The sequence below is a fragment of the Eurosta solidaginis genome, chromosome 5, assembly GCF_040869045.1.
Source record: "Eurosta solidaginis isolate ZX-2024a chromosome 5, ASM4086904v1, whole genome shotgun sequence".
NCBI classification, from domain to species: Eukaryota; Metazoa; Arthropoda; class Insecta; order Diptera; family Tephritidae; genus Eurosta; species Eurosta solidaginis.
This window is the reverse complement of record NC_090323.1, coordinates 134,809,551-134,830,957: the sequence shown is the minus strand read 5'-3', so window position 1 is coordinate 134,830,957 and position 21,407 is coordinate 134,809,551. Positions and strand designations below refer to the sequence as shown.

Genomic DNA, 21,407 nt, shown 5'->3' with positions numbered 1-21,407 from the left:
AAACTTGTTGCTCTGTCTTGAGAAAGGCGGAGTGGATATAGTCCTTGTCCAGAAGCCGTGGCTGAGTAGTAACGGCGGAAAATTTTCTGGATTAAGGACGGGAAAATTCAACACCTTGGTGCATGGTGAGGCAGGTAGTCCTAGATCCTGCGTGCTTATTAAAAAGGAATTTAAAGCTTTTATTCTCTCTAATTTCAGCAATGCTGACGTAACCACGGTCTGCCTCGAGCGAGGCAGTAACGAATTGTGGGTGGTCTCAGCGTATATGCCCCATGGGGACGTAACGGGACCACCGCCTGTGATACTGGGCGAAATCACCGCTGAAGCAAGGCGGAGAGGTGTTGGCGTAATCATAGGTGCCGATGCTAATGCACACCATAGCATATGGGGGAGCTCGGATACGAACACCAGAGGTGAGTCTTTATTTACTTTTATTGTAGATGAGGGACTTTGTATATGTAATAGGGGGAATGACCCGACTTTTATTACTGCGGTAAGGGAGGAGGTCCTGGACCTCACCCTGGTTAGCAGAGAACTGGAAGATCGGATATCTGGATGGAGGGTTCTCAACGAGCACTCTTTCACTGATCACCGATATATTCAGTTCTCGGTGAATGAAGAACGTCCCGGTAAAATATCTTTTAGGAACCCTAAAAGTACCAACTGGGACTTGTATTGTAGGAAGTTGGGAGAGCTATTGCCTGAGGCGCCTATCGTTGGTTCGGACCTGTCCGAATCTGAAATAGACGGTCTGGTGGAAAACTTCATCTTGGCAAGCAATAGCGCCTTTCAACAGTCCTGCCCACTGAAAACTTATAGGGAGAAGGGCAAGCCGCCCTGGTGGTCTGATTCCCTTGACGACCTAAGAGCGTCCAGTAGGCGGCTCTTTAACAGAGCCAGGAGGAGTAAACTACCCTCGGACTGGGAGCTCTATAAGGTGAGTCTGGGGATTTATAAATATGAAATAAGGTTAGCCAAGCGAGATTCATGGCGAAGCTTCTGCGAAAACGTAGAGGGCTGCAATGAATCCGCGAGGCTTAGAAGAATACTCTCTAGGAATCCTGCCCCTCGGGGGTATCTGAGAGATGATGGTGGGGACTGGTCGATGAGTAGCGAGGAGTCCCTGAGACTTTTACTGGACAATCATTTTCCCGATGTCCGAGTTGCGCGGGGATCTTCGCTTGCGTGGTCGGCGGTTGCTGGCCATGCAGAAATGCCTGCCATCCCACTACGGGAAAGTCAAATATCCTGGGCTATAAATTCGTTCAAGCCCTATAAGTCACCCGGTCCGGATGGCATCATTCCTGCGCAACTTCAAAGGTCTTTAGGGATTTCATGCCGCTGGTTGGCCATCATCTACACTAACTGCCTCAGGCTTAACTATATCCCTAAGTCGTGGCACACGGTTAGGGTCATCTTCATTCCGAAGGCCGGCAGGAGCTCTCATGTGTCACCTAAGGATTTCAGGCCAATCAGTCTCTCATCGTTTCTTCTTAAGACGTTTGAGCGGCTGATTGACCTGTAACTACGAGAAAGGATACCTGGGGGGTTACTGTCGGCTTCACAGCATGCGTACTGCAAAGGCAGATCGACGGAAACGGCTCTCCATTCGATTGTAAAGCAAATAGAGGGGTCTCTAGAACATAAAGAGTATGCTCTGGGTGTCTTTCTAGACTTCGAGGGGGCTTTTAACAATGTCTTACCGGGGGCAATCGAAAGAGCTCTGGTGGGTTTAGGAGTCGAAGCGGCTCTGGTTGAATTTATTAGCAAACTTCTATGCGGCAGAATTGTCGCAGCGGAGTGGGGAGGAGCCATAATAAGGAGGAAGGTGTGCAGGGGCACGCCACAGGGGGGTGTCCTATCTCCTCTGCTCTGGGTTGTGGTAGTCAACGAGCTTCTTGTGGAGCTGGAAGCCAATGGTTGTCGGGTGGTTGCCTATGCAGATGACCTCGCTATCCTAGTCAGGGGCAAATTTCTGGGCACCCTGCGCGATGTTCTGCAGGGATACCTGGATACTGTGGCTAGGTGGGCTGAATCATGTGGATTGGCGGTCAACCCGGGAAAAACAGAATTGGTTCTTTTTACAAGGAGATATAAGATACCCGACTTCAGAACTCCTTCGATTGGAGGGGTACCGTTGGTACTTACTGACAGGGTTAAATATTTGGGAATTGTTCTGGACAAGAAGCTGTCCTGGAGGCCCAATGTGGAAGATAGGGCCAGGAAGGCCGCGGTTGCCTTGTACTGCTGCAGGGGGGCTATCGGAAAGAGATGGGGGCTCTCGCCAGGAGTAGTACACTGGCTTTATGAGATGGTGGTCAAACCGATTCTGCTATATGGGGTGCTGGTCTGGTGGAAAGCACTGGACACGGCGAGCACCTCCAAAATGCTAGTGTCAGTGCAACGGACGGCGCTTATCGGTATCAGTGGCGCTATGAGAACAACACCTACCTTGGCACTGAATGTCATGCTGAATATACATCCAGTAGATATTGCGGGAAAGGCAGCCGCGGCCCGGTCGTTTGTCAGGCTTCGTGATATGGGTTATATGCTTTCTGATTTCGGACACTCTAGCCTTCTTACTAGTTTCGACTTTATCCCGGACAGGACGGACTATTGCATTCCGGTGGCCGCTCCCTATACAACCTTCACCCCAGTCATTCCCCCGAGGGAGGAGTGGAGAAGAGGAATTATCTGGGGCATGGGACCGGTTAACTTGTTCACGGATGGGTCGAAGTTGGACGGAAAGGTTGGCGGGGGGGTCTTTTGTCAAGAGCTAAATGTAAGCCGCAAGTTTAAGTTGGCTGATCACTGCAGTGTATTCCAAGCGGAAATTGCTGCGATTAAGGATGCGGTGGATGAAATGCTATCCAGCGCTACTACGGTTAGGGAATTTAACATCTACTCTGATAGCCAAGCGTCTATAAAGGCCTTGAGCTCAACTACAGTGCGATCGAGGGTGGTCTGGGAAGTGCCTGACCTCACTTGCGATTCCATCGAATTATTTTACAATTAAGATTATCTGGGTCCCGGGCCATAGTGATATTCCGGGTAACTGTCAAGCGGATCTCTTAGCCCGAATCGGTACAACTGAACCGGATGAAGATGGCTGTAGGGATTTCGGGATTCCGCTAGCCACCTGTGGATTGCTCTTCCATAGCTGGGCCTCGAGTCAGCTCAGCAAACGTTGGGCGGACACTACGTCTTGTAGGATATCAAGATCTTTCTGGCCGAAAGTGGATGGCAGGAGGTCTGCTGAAATAATTGGGTTCACTAAGGCTCGCCTATCAATGGTCATTGGGGTTTTGACAGGGCACTGTCCCATGGGTATCCATGCGGTACGTCTCAATATATTGGAAACTCCATCCTGCTGCAGCTGTATGGAGGATGATGAGGTGGAATCACCAAATCACTTTATGCTTGACTGCCCAGCTTTTGCCAGAACTAGGCGAAAGTATTTCGGTCGTGACTCACTTGGATCTCCCGAGGAGCTATCCAAGGTTGAGATCGGGATCATTCGCAACTTTATCGTTGCTACCCAACGATTCTCTAAGTAGTTATATCTACGTCACCGTTAGTTTAGTTTATTATATGTGGTATCACAACGGACCGTCATATTGTCCAAGTGAGCTTCCTCTATCAGGGAAGCTACCACCCAACCTAACCTAACCTATGCACAATTGGCACCTGCAAAGCGTAGATATTGAAAGAGTTACTGAAGCAAATACAATTCAAGATGCTGAGAAAGGCTATGACGTGGCAAATGAAAATAGATGCAAAACAGTTACAATAACAGGCCATACAATATAAATTCACACATGCAATTGCTAGTAAAACTGAAGCTTCAGATACTTGTGCTAATTGTTGCAGGAGAAAACCAGCTAATTTGTAAAACGGAAATATTTTATCTGTAAGTATGTTTGTAGATGAGCCCATCCACAGATACTTTGCAAACAAAATTTCTAAAACTAAAAACAAAGAACAAGTGCACTAGAAGAGGGCTTAGCTCATGTAACTGAACCCTATTCGGATATACTACGCGATGCAAATGTACAAGTGCACAAACTCAGGGGCGGATACGGAATTTATTTTCTGGGGATCACAACGGGAGAATCGGAAAGAAATTAGCAATAATTTATAGAAATAAAAGAACTACCAAGTTTATTTGGACAAGTTAAAGTATGTATGGAAAGGCTTATGAAAGTGTAAAAATAATACAAAAAAAAAAATAATAAAAGGTCAATAAAGAAAATTTTCTGTTATGTTTTTTCTGAGGATGTCCAGCATCTTATAAGCGTCATATTTTCATGGATATTTTTCATTTTATTTTAATCCGAGCAAGGTTAAGAAGGATCGCATGGCAGTGATGTTTGCACTTGGAACGTACACAGCATTTGGCAAAGTTTTAATATTTGACTGTACCGTTGCTCTTTTGTAGGCACCTGCTGGGGATACTGAGATATTTTTTTGTCATCTGTTGCCATACTTTTAGCACCCTCTCTCTCTCTTCAAAGCTAGAAAGCAAGAAAGGTCTTTTAATATACTTCTCGGTCTTGTAAAACATATTCTAAATCTTCGCCGCTGGAGTTTTGGGACAGAAACTTTTTCAATTATCCAATCCTTTTATATGGGGGCATTAGGGAACCTGAAAACGGAATATATACTGTAAGTCGGTAATAATCTTGAACTGACTGAGTCTGAATGTTTGGCCTATTCGACATTGACTCTGCTGACCGTGATTTCTGTGCCAACTTCATTTGCAAGGCCCTCAGCCTTATTGAAAAGCTTTTTGAATGTGTCCGTGTTTGTCTCAAAAATAATAGTATTTAAACATTTTCAACTTCTGTTCTCAATATATAGATATAAACTTTAGTAACCACATTGAAGACGAAAATGACATCAATTCATTGATTCTTTGTATCTTTCCACGATGTAGGTATGGACTGCCATGGAACATCAAGAGTACAAAAAAATACCGCATGGGAGGCACGTGTCCCCGTGTATATCCCCTTAAGCCGTCTATGCATGCATGTACTTATATACAATTGTATGCACTTCTTCAATGTGGGTGCATTAGAACTTTTCAAAATACGTACATACATAGTTGCAACCTGGTACTTGAAATATTGCTTACTTAGCAGCATTTGCGTAATTAAACGATTTGGGTCGACGCGGGTCGTTGATTTCTACTACCTATTTACATGCACTGGCAAGTACATAGTTACATATGGCTTTATGCAAATTTTTTGCAGTGGAACCTTAACTTGTTATAAAAAAAAAAACTGAAAAATGTTTTACTGCAATTGAACCATTCAAAAACGGCTCTCTATAAATCTATTGATACAATAAATCGGATAAAAATCTAACAATTCTAGCGAAATTTGTTATTAACAATGTTTTTGTTACAACAACTAAAATAAATAAATGTAAGATGCGATAACCTCCGAAGAGATTTTAGGCCAGCTTCTCTTCTAATTTGCGTCGTGCTCCTTTTTAATTTTTCTACAAATTGGCGGGACGGGACCTACTTGTTTTATGCCGGCTCCGAGCGGCATCTGCAAGGCAGATGATTTTTCACTGAGAACTTTTCGTGGCAGAAATGCACTCGGAGTGTTTGCCAAACACTGCTGAGTGGCGACCCCGCTTAGAAAAATGTTCGTCTAATTGAAAAACTTGTTTCTAAAATTTTGATGCTGCTTTTCCCGGGGCGTGAGCCCAGGATCTGTGGTGTGGTAGGCGGAGCACGCTACCATCACACCACGGCGGCCGCACGGTGACAACAACTATTTCTTGCAAAAATCGGCGAATTTAGATTGAAGCCACGCCTACCGTCTTGTCCGTGCTAAGCTCAAAATATATTCGTATTGAAAATGATTGATATTCACTTCGCCCACTTTTTCGATATGGAAAATTTCGAAAAATGGTACAAACACTGAAAAAGTGAAGCGTGGAATTGCCCACGTTTAGCAAAAGAATTTTTAAAGCTTTGTAAGCAACCAAACCAAAAGCTGTTGATAGTATGACGATAACAGCTTTTACAACTTTTTGGATCGTAATATCTCAGAAATGGTGGCCTGTAGGAAAAAAATCATTGGGACGGTTTTTTGAAGATAATTTTATGGTTGTATATATATTTTTATGATAAACCATTCCCTTTTGATGACAATCGTGAAAACTCCTTTTTGCCCATAAACTAGAATTTTTCCATACACTGTTATTGTAAACTTCTGTATCACTAATTTTTTTTTTTGTTTAATTTGACTGGACTAAACGGATTTCGAAAACAATTTAAACTTTCTGGCTTTGATGTCATTAAAAACTTTCCCAATCCTAATACTAATTGAGGGGATTCACTTTTTGGCTTATCTCCTTCTAATTCTCAAGTTTAACACGATTAACGCAGTAAATGCCGCATTAGCGTGTCGTTATCAGCCCTTTAAACTATTGGGCACTTGCTTTTCATATATGGAAATAAATATTTGTATATATTGCACAGTGCACTTACCTGGACTGGTTTGCCAACTTAGTCCGCCGATAAACATTTTCCTATAATGAAAGGAAGAAAGACGTGAACTTTAATAAACAAGTTTTGGTTAAGCATAAGCATAGCATTTAAACTGATTAAACACAAAATTTCGTATATGTGCATACATGTTTGTATGAATTTACATACATATATTATCAAAATCTTGCAAGTGCTTTTAAGTTAATATATCGTATTTTGGGGACTCACTTTGTCTTGCAAGGTGCACGGGTTTCCACTCATTGTTTATATCCTACAACGAAATATACAAGACTATGGTAGCACCCCATTGCGAATTTATATCTTGCATCAGTAAGAAGAGATACGAAATTGGCAGATAAACAAAACCCGAGTATGTTCGAAAAATATGAAAACCAATTGCTCAATATTTTCATGAAATCTAAGAAATACCTGCTGCCAGCAATTCGTACTTCTCCGATTTTGCTTTCAATAAGGAAAAATGTGGGAAAATATATTTTATATTTCTTTTACCTAAATGACACTACCTTATTTTTCCTTGGATTCCAAGCTCGAAATAGTGACGAAACTTTATCTGAAAGTCAAGGTTAGGTTAGGTTGAACTGGCCGGTCCATGAGGACCTCGCATAGACTGAATGAGTCCGTAGTATTAAAAGAAGTTTGTTTTAACGGCCAAACTGAAAAACCCTATCAAGAACCAGGACCTTTGTTATAAAATAACTCCGTCCTCTTGGCAAATACTAGAAGCTTTCTAGAACTTAAGCCACTTGCTGCTTCTAGATCTGCCAGCTGTATCACGTCTAATAGCTGAAGTCTTAGCCTGGCAAGCGCAGGGCACGAGCACAGAACGTGCTCGATTGTTTTCTCCTCCAACCCGTACTTCATACATCTGCAATCACTGACAAAGCCTAATTTAAAGACATGTGATGCCATAAGTTACAGTAGACTGGGTCGATTTTTTAACCGATATCGCGCCATTGATTTCTCGATATGATTTATGCTCAGGAACAAAAGTTCCATGACGCATACTTAAAAAAAATAATTTTCGAGCCTGCGAAATTTCATTTTTTTTTTTTTTTTTTTACTTTTTTCGACTTTGATTTTTAAGGGGTTTTTCATGACCTACTACAAATTTTCATTTGATACCCTTCATGATTTTCATGTATACCCTGTACGACCCAAAAATGTTCGCTAAAAACTTTGGCGATAACACTTTTTTCGATTTCTTTTTTCGACGCTTTTAAACTTAAAAATCAAAGTCGAAAAAAAGTCAAAAAAATTTAAATTCGCAGACTCGAACATTATTTTTTTGGGTATGCTTAGTGGAACTTTTTTTCCTGAGCCCAAATCCTATCGAAAAATCGATGGCACGATATCGGTTAACTTTCGTCCATACAAATCGACCCACCCTAGTCTACAGTCTTTTTTTAATGATAGAAGCAATTTTATTAGTCTAAGGTTGTAAAACCTACACATAATCTTCGACCCTTTACAGCCCCACGCTTGAGCCCACGCCTTTCTCGCTTGGTCGATCATGTGTACCTCTCTCCTTTTCTTAATCTCGCCCAGTCTAATTGGACATCTACGGAGCAAGCTTCAAGGGATGCGCCCTTTTTAGCTAGTTCATCCGCTCTTTTATTTCCATCTATTCCCATATGCCCTGGAACCAATATAGATGTATGCTTCTCCCTGTCCCGAATCTCTCTGTTTATTTCCGGTACACTATACCGCAGACCCCACTCCTTCCACTACTTTGGAACCATCTGTGTACACATGTATCGCCTCGTCCGCCATTTGAGAACCCTTGCGCCAACCATCTATCTCTATTATGGCCTTAAAATCTCCCTCGAAGTGCAGGGAGTGAATCAGGTAGTCGGAAAGTCAAACTACAAAAACACTTTCCAACCAGAGCAAAAGAGACCAATATTGCCCACAAAATAAATAAGTTTTACATGTTATTGTTGACTTTTTTCAATTCATTTTTCACCAAATTTTTTCACAATAAAGCAATGATAATACAGCGGATAGATAATATGGTTGGCTCATCTCTACAGCAACAACATACCTTTTCTGTTCAGATTGTCAAAATCTGCATGTTGGTGTTAGGCGAATGGAATGGAGACAGAACATAAAACTTTTCAATCTTGTGTATTGTGGGAAAATAATGCGCTAAATTAGATGCATTTACTAAAAAATAACTTAAAGTGATGTGATACTAATTTTTTATAAAAGTTTACCACCACGGCAGTAAATAATTGTCAATGTGTTGGTTACATTTTGCGTTTTCCCTATACCACCGAAATAAAAAAAATATAATCAGCTGATGAGATGAGGCAACCATATAAATGAGCCGTGGAAAAAATAAAGAAAGAACGGCCGAATGTCAAAAAACCTAATGAAAAACAAACTGTCTCGTTTGTTTTTAACGAATTAGTTTTATTTTTCTTGCATTTTGTTAGTTTTTTGAAATATAGTTTACACCTGTCCTGAAACCGTATTAGAAGGGAGGAGGATAAAAAGTGTAAGAAAAAATACAGAGAAAATACAAGAAAATAAAGTAGTGTCATATAGGTATTACATCTATATATATTTTTTTACTCTTGAACCACTGTGTGGCGTTGACGCAGGTTTTCAAGCTATAAGATATGTAAAAACTCGTCCGAGTTAAGAAGTTTTGCCATCGAGTTTGTTGTGAATACAATATTTAGGGAAAATAATTCTACTAAATGGGCCACGGATCGATATATTTACAGATCTTCAGAAAATCCCTAAAGAGCATATTGAATCATGCAATCGATGCTTAGGTAACTTCTCATTGAGCTGAAAACTGCAAACCTGACAGAAAAATTTCGCTATGTGGCCTACGGTCGAGGTAATTGGAAAATGCATACGAGTTTAAGTATTTTTTGTTGTGTATTTCAGTAATATACCGCTAAGCTAGAGACTTGGAATTTAAAAAGTAGTTCAATGATCAATGCCAGTTTATAACATGTGACCAAAAGTTTCACTAGGTGTCGCACGCATCCATATATTTAGAAACATTTTTCGAATTGAATCCTGCGATAAATTTTTGAGATACTTTCCACTAAGCTGCAAAGCAAATACCTCATACACGGTTAAGAACACGATGACAATGCAATAAGAAAGAGAAAGTTCCGATAGGCGGCGCCCCGGCAGTAATTTTTAGGAGTTTCCTACCAATCGAGGTAATCTTGGGATCAATTTTTAAAATACTTATTTGAAAATTCATACGAGAATTGGAATCTTGCGCTCGATTTTTAAGTATTTTTCTGACAAGCAAGGGAACTAAAATTTTAAAGTATTTCAGAAGCCAAAGCGGAGTAAAATACCTACAGATCACGCAGCGTTGAAATGGCTCCTGCAGTTCCGTAATCCATAAGGACAATTGGCACGGTGGAACGAGCAACTACAAAGCTATGACATTTCTATTGAGCATCGAAAATGTAGTACCCATGGAATTGCTGATGCAATGTCACGAAGACCATGTAGTTTGAAATGCAAGCACTGTTCAAAGGCCGAGGCTGAGGAAGACATCATAGATGTCCGGCTTTTGGCTATAATGTGTTCGGATGAATGAGACCTGGAACAACTAAGGAAGAGAAGACACTAGAAGACACAGATCCGTCACATGTTATGCGAGGGCTCGAACGAAACGAAAACCCAATAAAGAAGAGATGTCAGCAAAGAGTCCTATTGCGAAGTCATATTGGGCACAGTGGAACAGTTTAGAATTGATATCCGCTGCCTGCATCGAGTATGGGAGAGTGAGGATGGTCAAGGTAAGAGGAAACTGATAGTTGTTCCAAGAAAAAGGCTTCCTAACGTTTTCAGTGAGCTACATAACGGTCCAAGTGGAGGTCATCTTGGAATTACAAAGACGCTCGAGAAGATTAAGCAGAGATTCTATTGGGTTGGTTGCCGTTAGTCGTTCACTGAGTGGATTGCCAACTGCGAGGTTTACAGCAGAGCGAAGGGGCCCAAGCCCCGAAGTCATGGCCAAATGAAGCAATATAACACAGGTGCACCATTTGAAAGGATCGCTATGGATGTCGCAGGTCCATTTCCTACTAGCAACCGCGGAAAGAAATATGTACTGGTGGTTATGGATTATTTTAGCAAGTGGCCAGAGGTATACCCAATCCCAAACCAAGAAGCGGAGACAGTAGCAGAAGTGTTTATAAACGATTGGGTTGCAAGGTATGGTGTACCAATAGAGTTACATTCTGACCAAGGGAGAAATTTTGAATCAGCAGTGTTCCAAGAAATGTGTAAGACGTTGGGCATTCGAAAAATACGAACAACTGCATTGCATCCTCAGTCCGATGGTATGGCGGAACGTTTCAATAGAACCTTGGAGGAGCACTTAAGGAAAGTAGTAGACAAGTCCCATAAAGAGTGGGATACACACATATCATTATTCTTGATGGCTTACTGATCGGAAGTGCATGAGACAACGGGCCAAACCCCGCAAAGGTAATTTTTGGCAATGACCTTTGACTGCCAGCTAATTTGATGATTGGAATAAATGCCGATGCGGAGAGAAATGCCAAGAAATACACTGGTGTCTTGGAGGAAGATATGAGAGAAATACATGATCTTGTAAGACAACGAACCAAGATTATGAGTGACAAGTTGAAAGCCAGATACGATAAAGCACTTAATTCAGAAGGGTTCCGGGAAGGAGATTTGGTGCTGTTATGCAACCCACAACGGAAAAAGGTTTGTCCCCGAAATTGCAGTGTAATTGGGAAGGCCCATACAAAGTTGTAAAACGGATCACCGATGCAGTTTACCGTATACAAACCGTTGGAAAACTACGAAACAAAATGAAATTACTTCATTTGGAGAGGCTGGAAGCGTTTAGATCGAGAAATTTGTCTGATCGGGGCGATCAGCCTTAGGTGGAGGGCAGTGTGACGAATATAAGCATCACTAAGTTGCTACTAAATAAATGCTCAACAACAAAAAAGCAGCCACTCTTATGTAGAAGGCGACGAAGAGATAGATATCTCACACACACAATTATGAAGTCATCAGCGGAAGTAGTTACTCACACATACACACGCATATGACTATGAGAAATACACAAACTACAAATATACACGTATATGCTGGTAATCAAGCATGAGCTACAAGAGTCCTAGAAGGTGAAACGTTTAAACCTTTGGAGAGATATGCGGAAGAGGCAACATAGAGTATGAAAGCAGCGCAAGCTGAGCAAGAGCGAATCAGTTTGATTTAAACACGCAGTTGTGAAGTACGTGATATTTAAGTATAATTGTACTACTCCCAAAGTAACCCAAATAACGACCAGTTTGTAATACTGAATATTGGAGTGATTTATTCAACATTTAGCGATTCGAGCGTTAGCAGAAGGTTTGAAATAACCGAAATTTCCTTAAATTCGTTACAATATTATCAATCAACTGATTGTTAACATTTTAAAATTTTTAAAAATTTCGACAGGCTATTTTTTAGCTTCCTTCATTCGAGATACGAGATCCTGTTCTGACTTGTTATTCTCGATTTCAGTACCTGTTTTCCTCAATTTTAGGATATAAAGTTTAGCAGAAAATCAATCCAGTTGGTTAATAATAAGACTGCAACTATAATTAATAGGCACGATAATCTGAGCAAGGGAGGGCTGCCTATCATTGATGTAGAGGATCTATTGTTGTCACCACTAAAGCGAAGCATTTCTGTTAGCTTTTGTTTCCAACCGCAAAAAATCTTCTCATTGCTGCACTAAATCCGGTTTGCCCCCACAGCCCGCTCAGTTTTTATATAAACATATGCACATAATTATATTTATGTATAACACACATACACATAGATATGCAATTGAGATAGATTTACGAAAAGACAAAGAAAACTAAAAATCGAGCCAAACAAAAAAGTTCCATACAGCCTAGAAATTAAACGTAATGTCGCAGCGGTGGAAAGAACAAAAGCAACAGAGATGATAAGTAGTGCTGAGCTTCATCGTGATGCATATAAGATTATAGAACAAGTATATAGCACGAGGGGTAAAAGCGAAGAAACTACAACAACAAAATAAACTATATCACCGGCAATCAAACTGCGACACAACAAAAGTTGAATGTTCAAACAAAGGGAATTTTTCATCGACCCAGAGAGAAAATAAAAGAATGAAAGAAAAATTGAGACAAAAATCGCATACAAAACAATTCACCCAAGCCCGCAAAATTACGAACCAAAGTTAAACCTACGTTCATACTTTAAGGCTCCTATTTCATTTGTAACCGATAGTAACGCAAAAAAAAATTTAGCCACGCGGTGCCACTCCTCACTGAAACACTGCCTTAAAAGATTATAAAAATAAGAAGAAACTTTTAAAGATATTTGGTATAAAGAAGTGGTGATATTGTTCCAAACTCTTCCAAATTAGTATGAATATAAAATGTATACTAAACATATGTAATGTTGCGTGTGTTGAATCGATGCCATCAATAATGATGTTAACAATATTTTCCTGAAACTTTAGGAGTCAGGATACCAAAGGGTGTAAAAGGTACTTTTCACTTTCGAATGTTGATAGTATGTCGAAATTCTATAGCAAGATACATTTATAGCTGAGAGATAAACAGTTATACCTACAGTTAATTACAATTTTTAATCTTTTGCAGCGTAACCAAAGTCATGACACAAGCCAAAAGTACGTTTTTAGGCAAGGATTACACAGGCTGACAGCATCCCAGACGCAGAAACCCGACTATATATTTCCGAAGGTTTATGATGCGCTGAATCCAAATCTGGCCTCAGAATTGCTCTACAAGCTCTGGATATCTGGAGATATCCTAACCTAAAATTGCAAAAAACACCGTTTTTGCCCATATTTGAGGTTATGTAGCCTTGCAGATGTTTCCTTTCACGAAAATTAAAGGACGGCACCTTTAAATACAAGCCTTCTTCTTTCAAATCGCTTTGAGTTTGCTCAAATATCAGTTTTTTTTTTGCTGAGATATCGCATTTTGAAATTTTCATGTTTCTAAATTTTATTAAATTTCTTGAATTGAGCCTTATTTTTCTTTAAATTTTGTCTCACACCATAAGTGTGCTAACTCACCACACCCCTACACTATCTAACCCTCGGTTACGAAGTCACACACAGCCCTAACCCCTAGAAACCACCCCTATCATACCGCAAGCAGGCAAACCCACCTAACCCTGGGAAATTTAGAAACATGAAAATTTCAAAATACGATATCTCAGCAAAAAAAAATGACATTTGAACAAATTCAACGCCATTTGAAAGATGAAGACTTGTGTTTAAAGGCGCCGTCCTTTAATTTTGGTGAAAGGAAACATCTGCAAGGCTACATAACCTCAAATATGGGCAAAAACGATGTTTTTTCACATTTAGGTTAGGATATCTCGAAAACCAGAACTGATAGAGCAATTCTGAGGCCAGATTTGTATTCAGCGCATCATAAACCTTCGGAAATATATAGTCTGATTTCTGGATCTGAATGTTGGTTAAATTTTTTCGGCCTGTGTTATTAACAATTCGATGCCTTTCATGACTCCGTTTTTTTCCACGAATTAAAAATACTCCCTCATTGTTTACAAATGCAATGTATATATTTACAAACGCACCGCCTTGTGTTTGTTTGTATGACTCTGAATAAAAAAGAAATCTTTGAAAAAATTTAAATGAAATCAATAAAAAATCAATTGAATACTTGCGCTAAACAAAAGAAACTGGCGTTTAACATTTTCCTTTACTCTCTATTCTTGACTTTCTGACAATAGCTCGTAACTAAGATATTTTTGGTTGTCTTTATTTTTGTACCTTTCATAAAAATGTATCTCAAAATTGTTAATCCTTAAAGGAGAAGCATAAACCCACCAATAAGTATAACGAATTTATAAGGTTGACAATCTTGTAGAATTTAGCAATGTCCGTCTGTCCGTCTGTCTGTTTGAATGCTAACTTCTTCCTCAATTTTTGAGATATCTTAATAAAATTTGGTGAGTGGGTATATTTAGGTGCCTGATTAGACATTTTTTGGAACCGACCGGATCGGACCACTATACCATGTATCCCCCATACAACCGATTTTTCAGAAAATTGGTCTTCATCACATCTTCCCCGATTTATGAGATATATGTATGCTTCAAATTTCACCAGATGACTTCGTACAGATCGGTAGTACATAAAGTATATACGCCATACCATAAGTTTTTCAGATTACGAGCTTATCGTAATCTCTATTCCCATTTAAACAGCTAGAAGCTCCAAATTTCGCCAAATTCTTACGTATGCGGAATATGTATTAAAATGCACCAAATGTTATGGTCGCGCGAGTTGGAAATAAATTAAACGGATTAAACTTTCTTAATGAAATTTTGGTTTTATAATATTTGGAAGTTTGACACTCATGCAAAGAAATAAATTTACCAAAATTCTAGTTCTCATGTTATTAAACTTTTTTCCGTTCGCGATACAGATTTTTTTGAAGATATTTATTTTGAAGATAGATAGCTACTGTGAGCCCTACATTCTTCCATGAATCTTGAGATTTATTTCAAATTATGAAAAAAGTATTTTAAATTTATCGCATCTTAATTTAATGTTGGTATAAGAAATGCAACTTTATAATAAATCTTTGCAACTCCGATAATGATTTTAAAGATTTTTTAATTTATCTTATTATCAACTTTGTGCTGAGCAAGGGCAGCATTTTGCCACGGGCGCTACTCACAGGGGGCGCCAAATGGTCCGCAAAGCAGAACTTTGTGTATAATTTGTATTTTTATTGTATCTGATTTTTGGAAAATATTGATTTCAGAAGCGAGGCTACAGTTCTGTTGCAAAATATACTAAATTTTATTTTCATAACATAAGTTCATTTCTGGTATGAAATCTTAATAGGATTGATTCCGTGCAGCTCACATTACAAGGTGCGTGGATGAATTTTAGAGAAGCGTATTATGATCTTAAATCACTGAACTATCCGAAATTGGAGACACTTCCTGTAAAGAACCAATAGAAAGAACAAAGTCTCTTTGTGACAAATGGGATATTGATATAGTAAAACGTGTAAGAATGCACCGAAAAATGCTCCGAGAATCGGCTAGAGATGTTGGTTTATCCAAAAAAAATATTTTGCCCCAGGCGCAAGAAAACCTCACTGCCCCACTGGGTGGCTGAACTTCTGTGGAATTAGCCGTGTAATAAAAGAAATTTAATTTGGCCATTCAATACCGATAACTCAGTAACAGTAATTTTTTGGCAGCGCTAACGACCGCAACGTTGCTCATATGCTTATTGATCCAAGTTCCTCTTTGCTAGGGTGCCGGGACGCAATGCCAAAGCTATTTTAAGTGAGCTGACATTAATTCCTTTTCAGGTTGGGCATTAATGGCAATAATTTAGTTCCCTCTACAAAGAAAATTATTGTCAACTCTGTTAATTCCGTTGACATTATTGTACGTAACCGTACTTTTTGCACCAGATCTATTTGGGGCTCCAGGTCAAATATATTTTTAAGCATATAAAATTAAACAAGAAAGGATAAAAAAAGATATTAAAACCAAATCATATTAAGGGAGTTCAGGATTTTGTGCAAATATTTTAGCATCATTGCATTGCAAATATATGCACCATATTTTTTACAGCACACTATAGTCATATCAAAAACCGTAGTTCATTTTTTCAATATTGAATGGCAAATAATCAACTGTCAAAACAGAATAAAAAGTGCAAAGAAAATGTGCTCACGATCCGTAGCAAAGCGAATCCATACCAGGTAGTGGCAAGGGCGATTTTTGATTCCAAATGTTCGCCTGTGACGCTTCTTTATTTTTGTAAATTTTAATACTAAAACAAAATTTCAAATCGTATCTTAAGAGATACTTAAATTTGGAATAAAAATTTGCTCAATTTTTATTCCAAAATATCAGTTGGCTTGTGACGACATTCCCACATGATTCTGACAATAATTTTCTGTTTCTGGTTTCAAAATTGAACTAACGCCGATTGACATTAAAAACCGCCACCAAAAGTAGGATGGAAATGGGAATACACAAAATTAGTTGAAAAAACGAAAAAAATGGCAAGACAAAATCGAAATCAATTAATAATTCATAAGTGTCATGATCTGGTTGTTTATTCCATTTCATCATCATTTCTTTTAAATATTTCATTCCACGTTTTCGTTTCTTATGTCAGCTATTAGAATCAATTGTCTAACAAAAGCGAATGGTAGACAAGCGTTCAGCGCCGCAAATGTAATACTTACATTCATATCTACTATGCACATCAACTTTGAATTTGGGTATTTCCAAAGTTACGGACGCTGGCTCGCTTCTTTGTCTTTAACAACTATAGTAGGCATTGGATCAGCTAATTTTCTTCTGTTATGAACGACATTGGTAGAGACCAACTTTTTTCCGACAGCAACACACAGCTACTTTGTAGCGATCTAAAGTTGCTGTTCGTACGTTCCGAAAACTTACCTCATATTTGAGGTGATATAATATTTTTTTAAATTTTGCGAAATTATTTATACTGCATGAAAATGTTGTAGGAAAGGTAAATAATGGAATATACAGGAATTATAACTGCATAACTTTTATCTATGCAGCTATGTTTTTTGTTGGTCAGAAATCGAACTAAACCTGTTCGGACGATCCTGTGACTTTTAAAGGCAAATAATAAATGGCATGTTCAAGTTTTTTGCGAAAGTGCAAAATTATGCCGAAAATCGCATTAAGTATTGCAAAATTAATTTTTCAATTTTACATCTCAGATATGAGAAAATCTGTTTTAAGAAAGTTTATAAAGAAATCAGAGAAAATTTTCTAAAAGCGGGACGGGACTTACACGTTTTACGCCTACACCGAACGCCATCTGCAAGGCAGATGACTTTTCACTGAGAAGCTTTTTATGGCAGAAATACACTCGGAGTGTTTGCCATACCATTGCCGAGGGGCGGCCTCGCTTAGAAAAACTTTCTTCTAATAGAAACATCTTTTTTCGAAATGTTTGATGCTGCTTTGCCCGGGAGTTGAACCCAGGATCTTCGGTATGGTAGGTGGCCACATGATATCGCAGAGAACATCGTATGCGGCTTTCGATTGACATCTTAAAATTTTCCTACGCAAAAGCTTAGTTGTTTTTCTTTAGGTTGACACTTCTACGGAAATACCCATATAGGTACATATGTAGATATTGTAACGAATTTAGTGCAATTCCTCTTATTTGCAACCTTCTGCTAACGTTCGAATCACTAAACTGTTGAACAAATAACTCCAATATTCAATAATGCAAAATGGCCTATGTTAAAGTACTTCACAATAACACTTCTACTGCTCGACAGATAGCGTGCTTAAATCAAACTGACTTGTTGCGCGTCAGCTGCTGCTGCTTTTATACTTTTTGGTTTCGTCGTTGACATATTTCTAGGCGTTTCTATTTCTAGAATTTGCTACCAGCTATATAATTACCAGCTATAACATAACTACAGATTCACGTTATAGCTTCTCATATGCGCGTGTATATGTGAGTGATACTTCCACATATAATTGCCTACTTTTGGGAGCATCTCAGATAAGATATGTGCATGTGTTTGTGCGTCTCTTTCCGCTGCGTATATGTACATATGTGTGGACATAATAATGGATTCGTTTATTTAGATACAAGTGACTGCCTGCTTTATTGTTGTTGTGGCTTCATTTACTTAGCATCAGACTAGTGATGTGAGTATCACTTAGTGTCACTAATATCCATCACACTGCCCTCCACGTAAGTCTGATCGTCCCGATCAGACAAATTTCCCGATCTAAATGCCGCCAGCCTTTCCAGATGAAACACTTTAATTTTGGTTCGTGGTTTACCAATGATTTGTATGCGGTAAACTACATCGTTGATCCGTTTTACGACTTGGGTGGGCCTTCCCAGTTACACTGCAATTTCGGAGACAAACCTTTTTTCTGTTGTGGGTTGTATAACAGCACCAAATCTCCTTCCTAAAAACCTCCCGAATTAATTGCTTTATCGTATCTGGCTTTCATCTTGTCACTCATAATCTTTGTTCGTTGCCTTATCAGATCGTGTATTTCTCTCATCTCTTCTTCCAAAACACCAGTGGATTTCTTGACATTTCTCTCCTCATCGGCATCTATCCCAAAATTTAAATCAGCTGGTAGTCGAAGGTCACTGCCAAAAATTACTTTTGCAGGGGTTTGGCCCGTTGTCCCATGCACTTCTGATCGGTAAGCCATCAAGAATAATGGTATGCGGGAATCCCACTCTTTATGGAACTTGTCCACTACTTTCTTTAAGTGCTCCTCCAATGTTCTATTGAATCGTTCCACCATACCATTGGACTGAGGATGCAATGCAGGAGTCCGTGTTTTCCGAATGCCCAATGATTTACACATCTCCTGGAACACAGCTGATTCGAAATTCCTGCCTTGGTCAGAATGTAACTCCATTGGTACACCATACCTTGCAACCCGATTGTTTATAAACACTTCTGCTACTGTTTCCGCTTCTTGATTTGGGATTGGGTATACCTCTGACCATTTGCTGAAATAATCCATAACCACCAGTACATATTTGTTTCCGCAGTTGCTAGTACAATGGACCTGCGACATCCATAGCGATCCTTTAAAATGGCGCACCTGAGTTATATTGCTTCATCTGGCCACGACTTCGGGTTTTGGGCCCTTTCGCTCTGCTGTAAACCTCGCAGTTCGCAATCCACTCAGTGACCGACTGACGGCAACCAGCCCAATAGAATCTCTGTTTAATATTCTCCAGCGTCTTCGTGATTCCAAGATGACCCCCGCTTGGACCATTATGCAGCTCGCTGAGCACGCCAGGTATCCTCTTCCTGGAAACAACTATCAGTTTCTTCTTGCATTGGCCATCCTCACTCTCCCATACCCTATGCAAGCAACCGGATATCAATTCTAAACTGTTACACTGTGCCCAATATGACTTCGCAATGGGACTCTCTGCTGACATCTCCCCTCTATTTGGTCTTTCGTTTCGTTCGAGCCCTTACATAACATGTGACAGATCAGTATCTTCTAGCTGATACTTCCTTAGTTGTTCCTTGTCCCATTCATCCGTACATGTTATAGTCATTAGCCGGACACCTATAATATCTTCAATCGAACGGCTGTAATATGCAACTAGCTTCTCCCGACTATCGACCAGTTGTGATAAATCGCCTCCTATAGCATATCCACTCACATCTGTATCTAGAATAAATGTTGCTCCTGGAAACGGATATGCCAATATTGGGGCAGTGCACAAACGGTCCTTCAATGTTTGGAAAGCCACTTCTTGCTCCTTCTTCCATTCAAAAGCTTTATTTGTTCTTGTAAGCTCATGGTGGTTATGGGCTACGCTGGAAAAGTTTGGTACAAATCGGCGGTAATATGTGCACAGCCCAAGAAAACTTCTTAATTCATGCAAGTTCTGTGGTCTGTACTTACTGTAAATTGCCAAAGACCATCTCCGACGCTAAAGGCTGTTTTTCTTTGTCTTCCTCCTTCACCTCAACTTGCCAGTATCCACTTTTCAAGTCCAGTGTGGAAAACCATTTCGTACCAGATAGTGAGTCCAGAGTATTGTCAATTCTTTGCAATGGGAAGCTATGCTTTTTCGTGACGTCGTCCAACTTGCGGTAGTCCACGACAAACCTCATTTTCTCATCTTTCTTCTTCACAAGTACCACCGGTGAGCTCCATGGACTAGCTGATGGTTCGATGACGCCGCTGTCACTCATTTCTTGCACGATTTGACTCACAGCTTCCCGCTTCGCCAGTGGAACACTACGAGGAGCTTGACATATCGGCCTCGCGTCTCCAGCGTCAATTTAATGTTTCACAACATTGGTGCGGCCTGGTTTGGAACCATACTGGTCAAATATGTTTGCGTACTTTAGGAGCAGTTGCTTTACCTTACTCTGATAATCTTGATCTAGCCCCTCCGACCATGCCGTGATGTCATTTGAAACATCAGTTGAAACGTGTTCCTGGAGCTGTTCACAGTTAAAAACTACTTTAGCCTCTTGGCATCTTCCCAATATAGCTCTTTTTTCAGTTTGAGTGGTGGCTTGAACTCATTGAGTACTCTTACCAGAATACGTCCATCTTGTTTTGTCATAGCCAGGGTTTTTCCTACAAGTATGTTCGGTGTTGATTTGTTTGCTGCTTCGACAACCCACAATGGTTTTGTCCCAGAATCTCCATCAACCTTTGCCCAGATGACTGCTTCTGATTTTGGTGGTATTTCCTGACTCTCTTCCACCAGCACTCGTTTACTGCTGTAGCCTCTCTCATAGCCGAAATTAAGTGGCACATCCATGTTCTTATATCTCATCGTCTTGCTTTGCATATCGATTTTAATGCCTTGGTCCATTAAGAAGTCCACTCCAATTATGATTTCATCAACAACCTCTGCCACTATAAAATTGTGTACTACCGTGACGTTCCCAATTGCGACTTCACATGCTACTTCTCCTAGAACCGTGGTGTGTTCTCCAGTGGCTGTACGAAATCTTGCTCCATGCAATGGTCTTATCTTCTTGCTCACTAAATCCGCTCGAAGGATGGAATGAGATGCACCCGTATCTACAGTCAGTAAACGTTCCTTACCATCCACATGTCATCCGACAGTAAGATTGTTCGACCTTCTTCCAATTTGCGAAATAGAGATTATGGGGCATTCAATTGAGGGAGCTAACTGTTGCCCCTTTCCGGCTGAATCTATTTAGTTTAGCGATTGAGTGGACTTGGAGATCTCCGTCAGCTCTGCGTTTACGGCCACCCACATTGTTGGAAGTTTTAGGACCGGTGTTGCAGTGACGTTCAATGTGACCTGGGTTGCACTTGAACATTTCAT

General features: G+C 39.9%; 1 protein-coding gene across 3 annotated transcripts in view; it reads right to left on the bottom strand.

Moving 5' to 3' along the window:
* Positions 1–21,407, bottom strand: part of Rbp6 (RNA-binding protein 6) — a 1,756,398-nt gene that overhangs the window by 1,590,711 nt on the left and 144,280 nt on the right. For all 3 annotated transcript variants that reach the window (XR_010953559.1, XM_067788144.1, XM_067788145.1), the window contains exon 2: positions 6,506–6,546. Coding sequence is in view for 2 of the 3 variants with exons in the window: in XM_067788144.1 (XP_067644245.1) it covers positions 6,506–6,546 (41 nt within the window). In the remaining variant the exon portion in view is untranslated. The remainder of the gene's footprint in view (positions 1–6,505; positions 6,547–21,407) is intronic.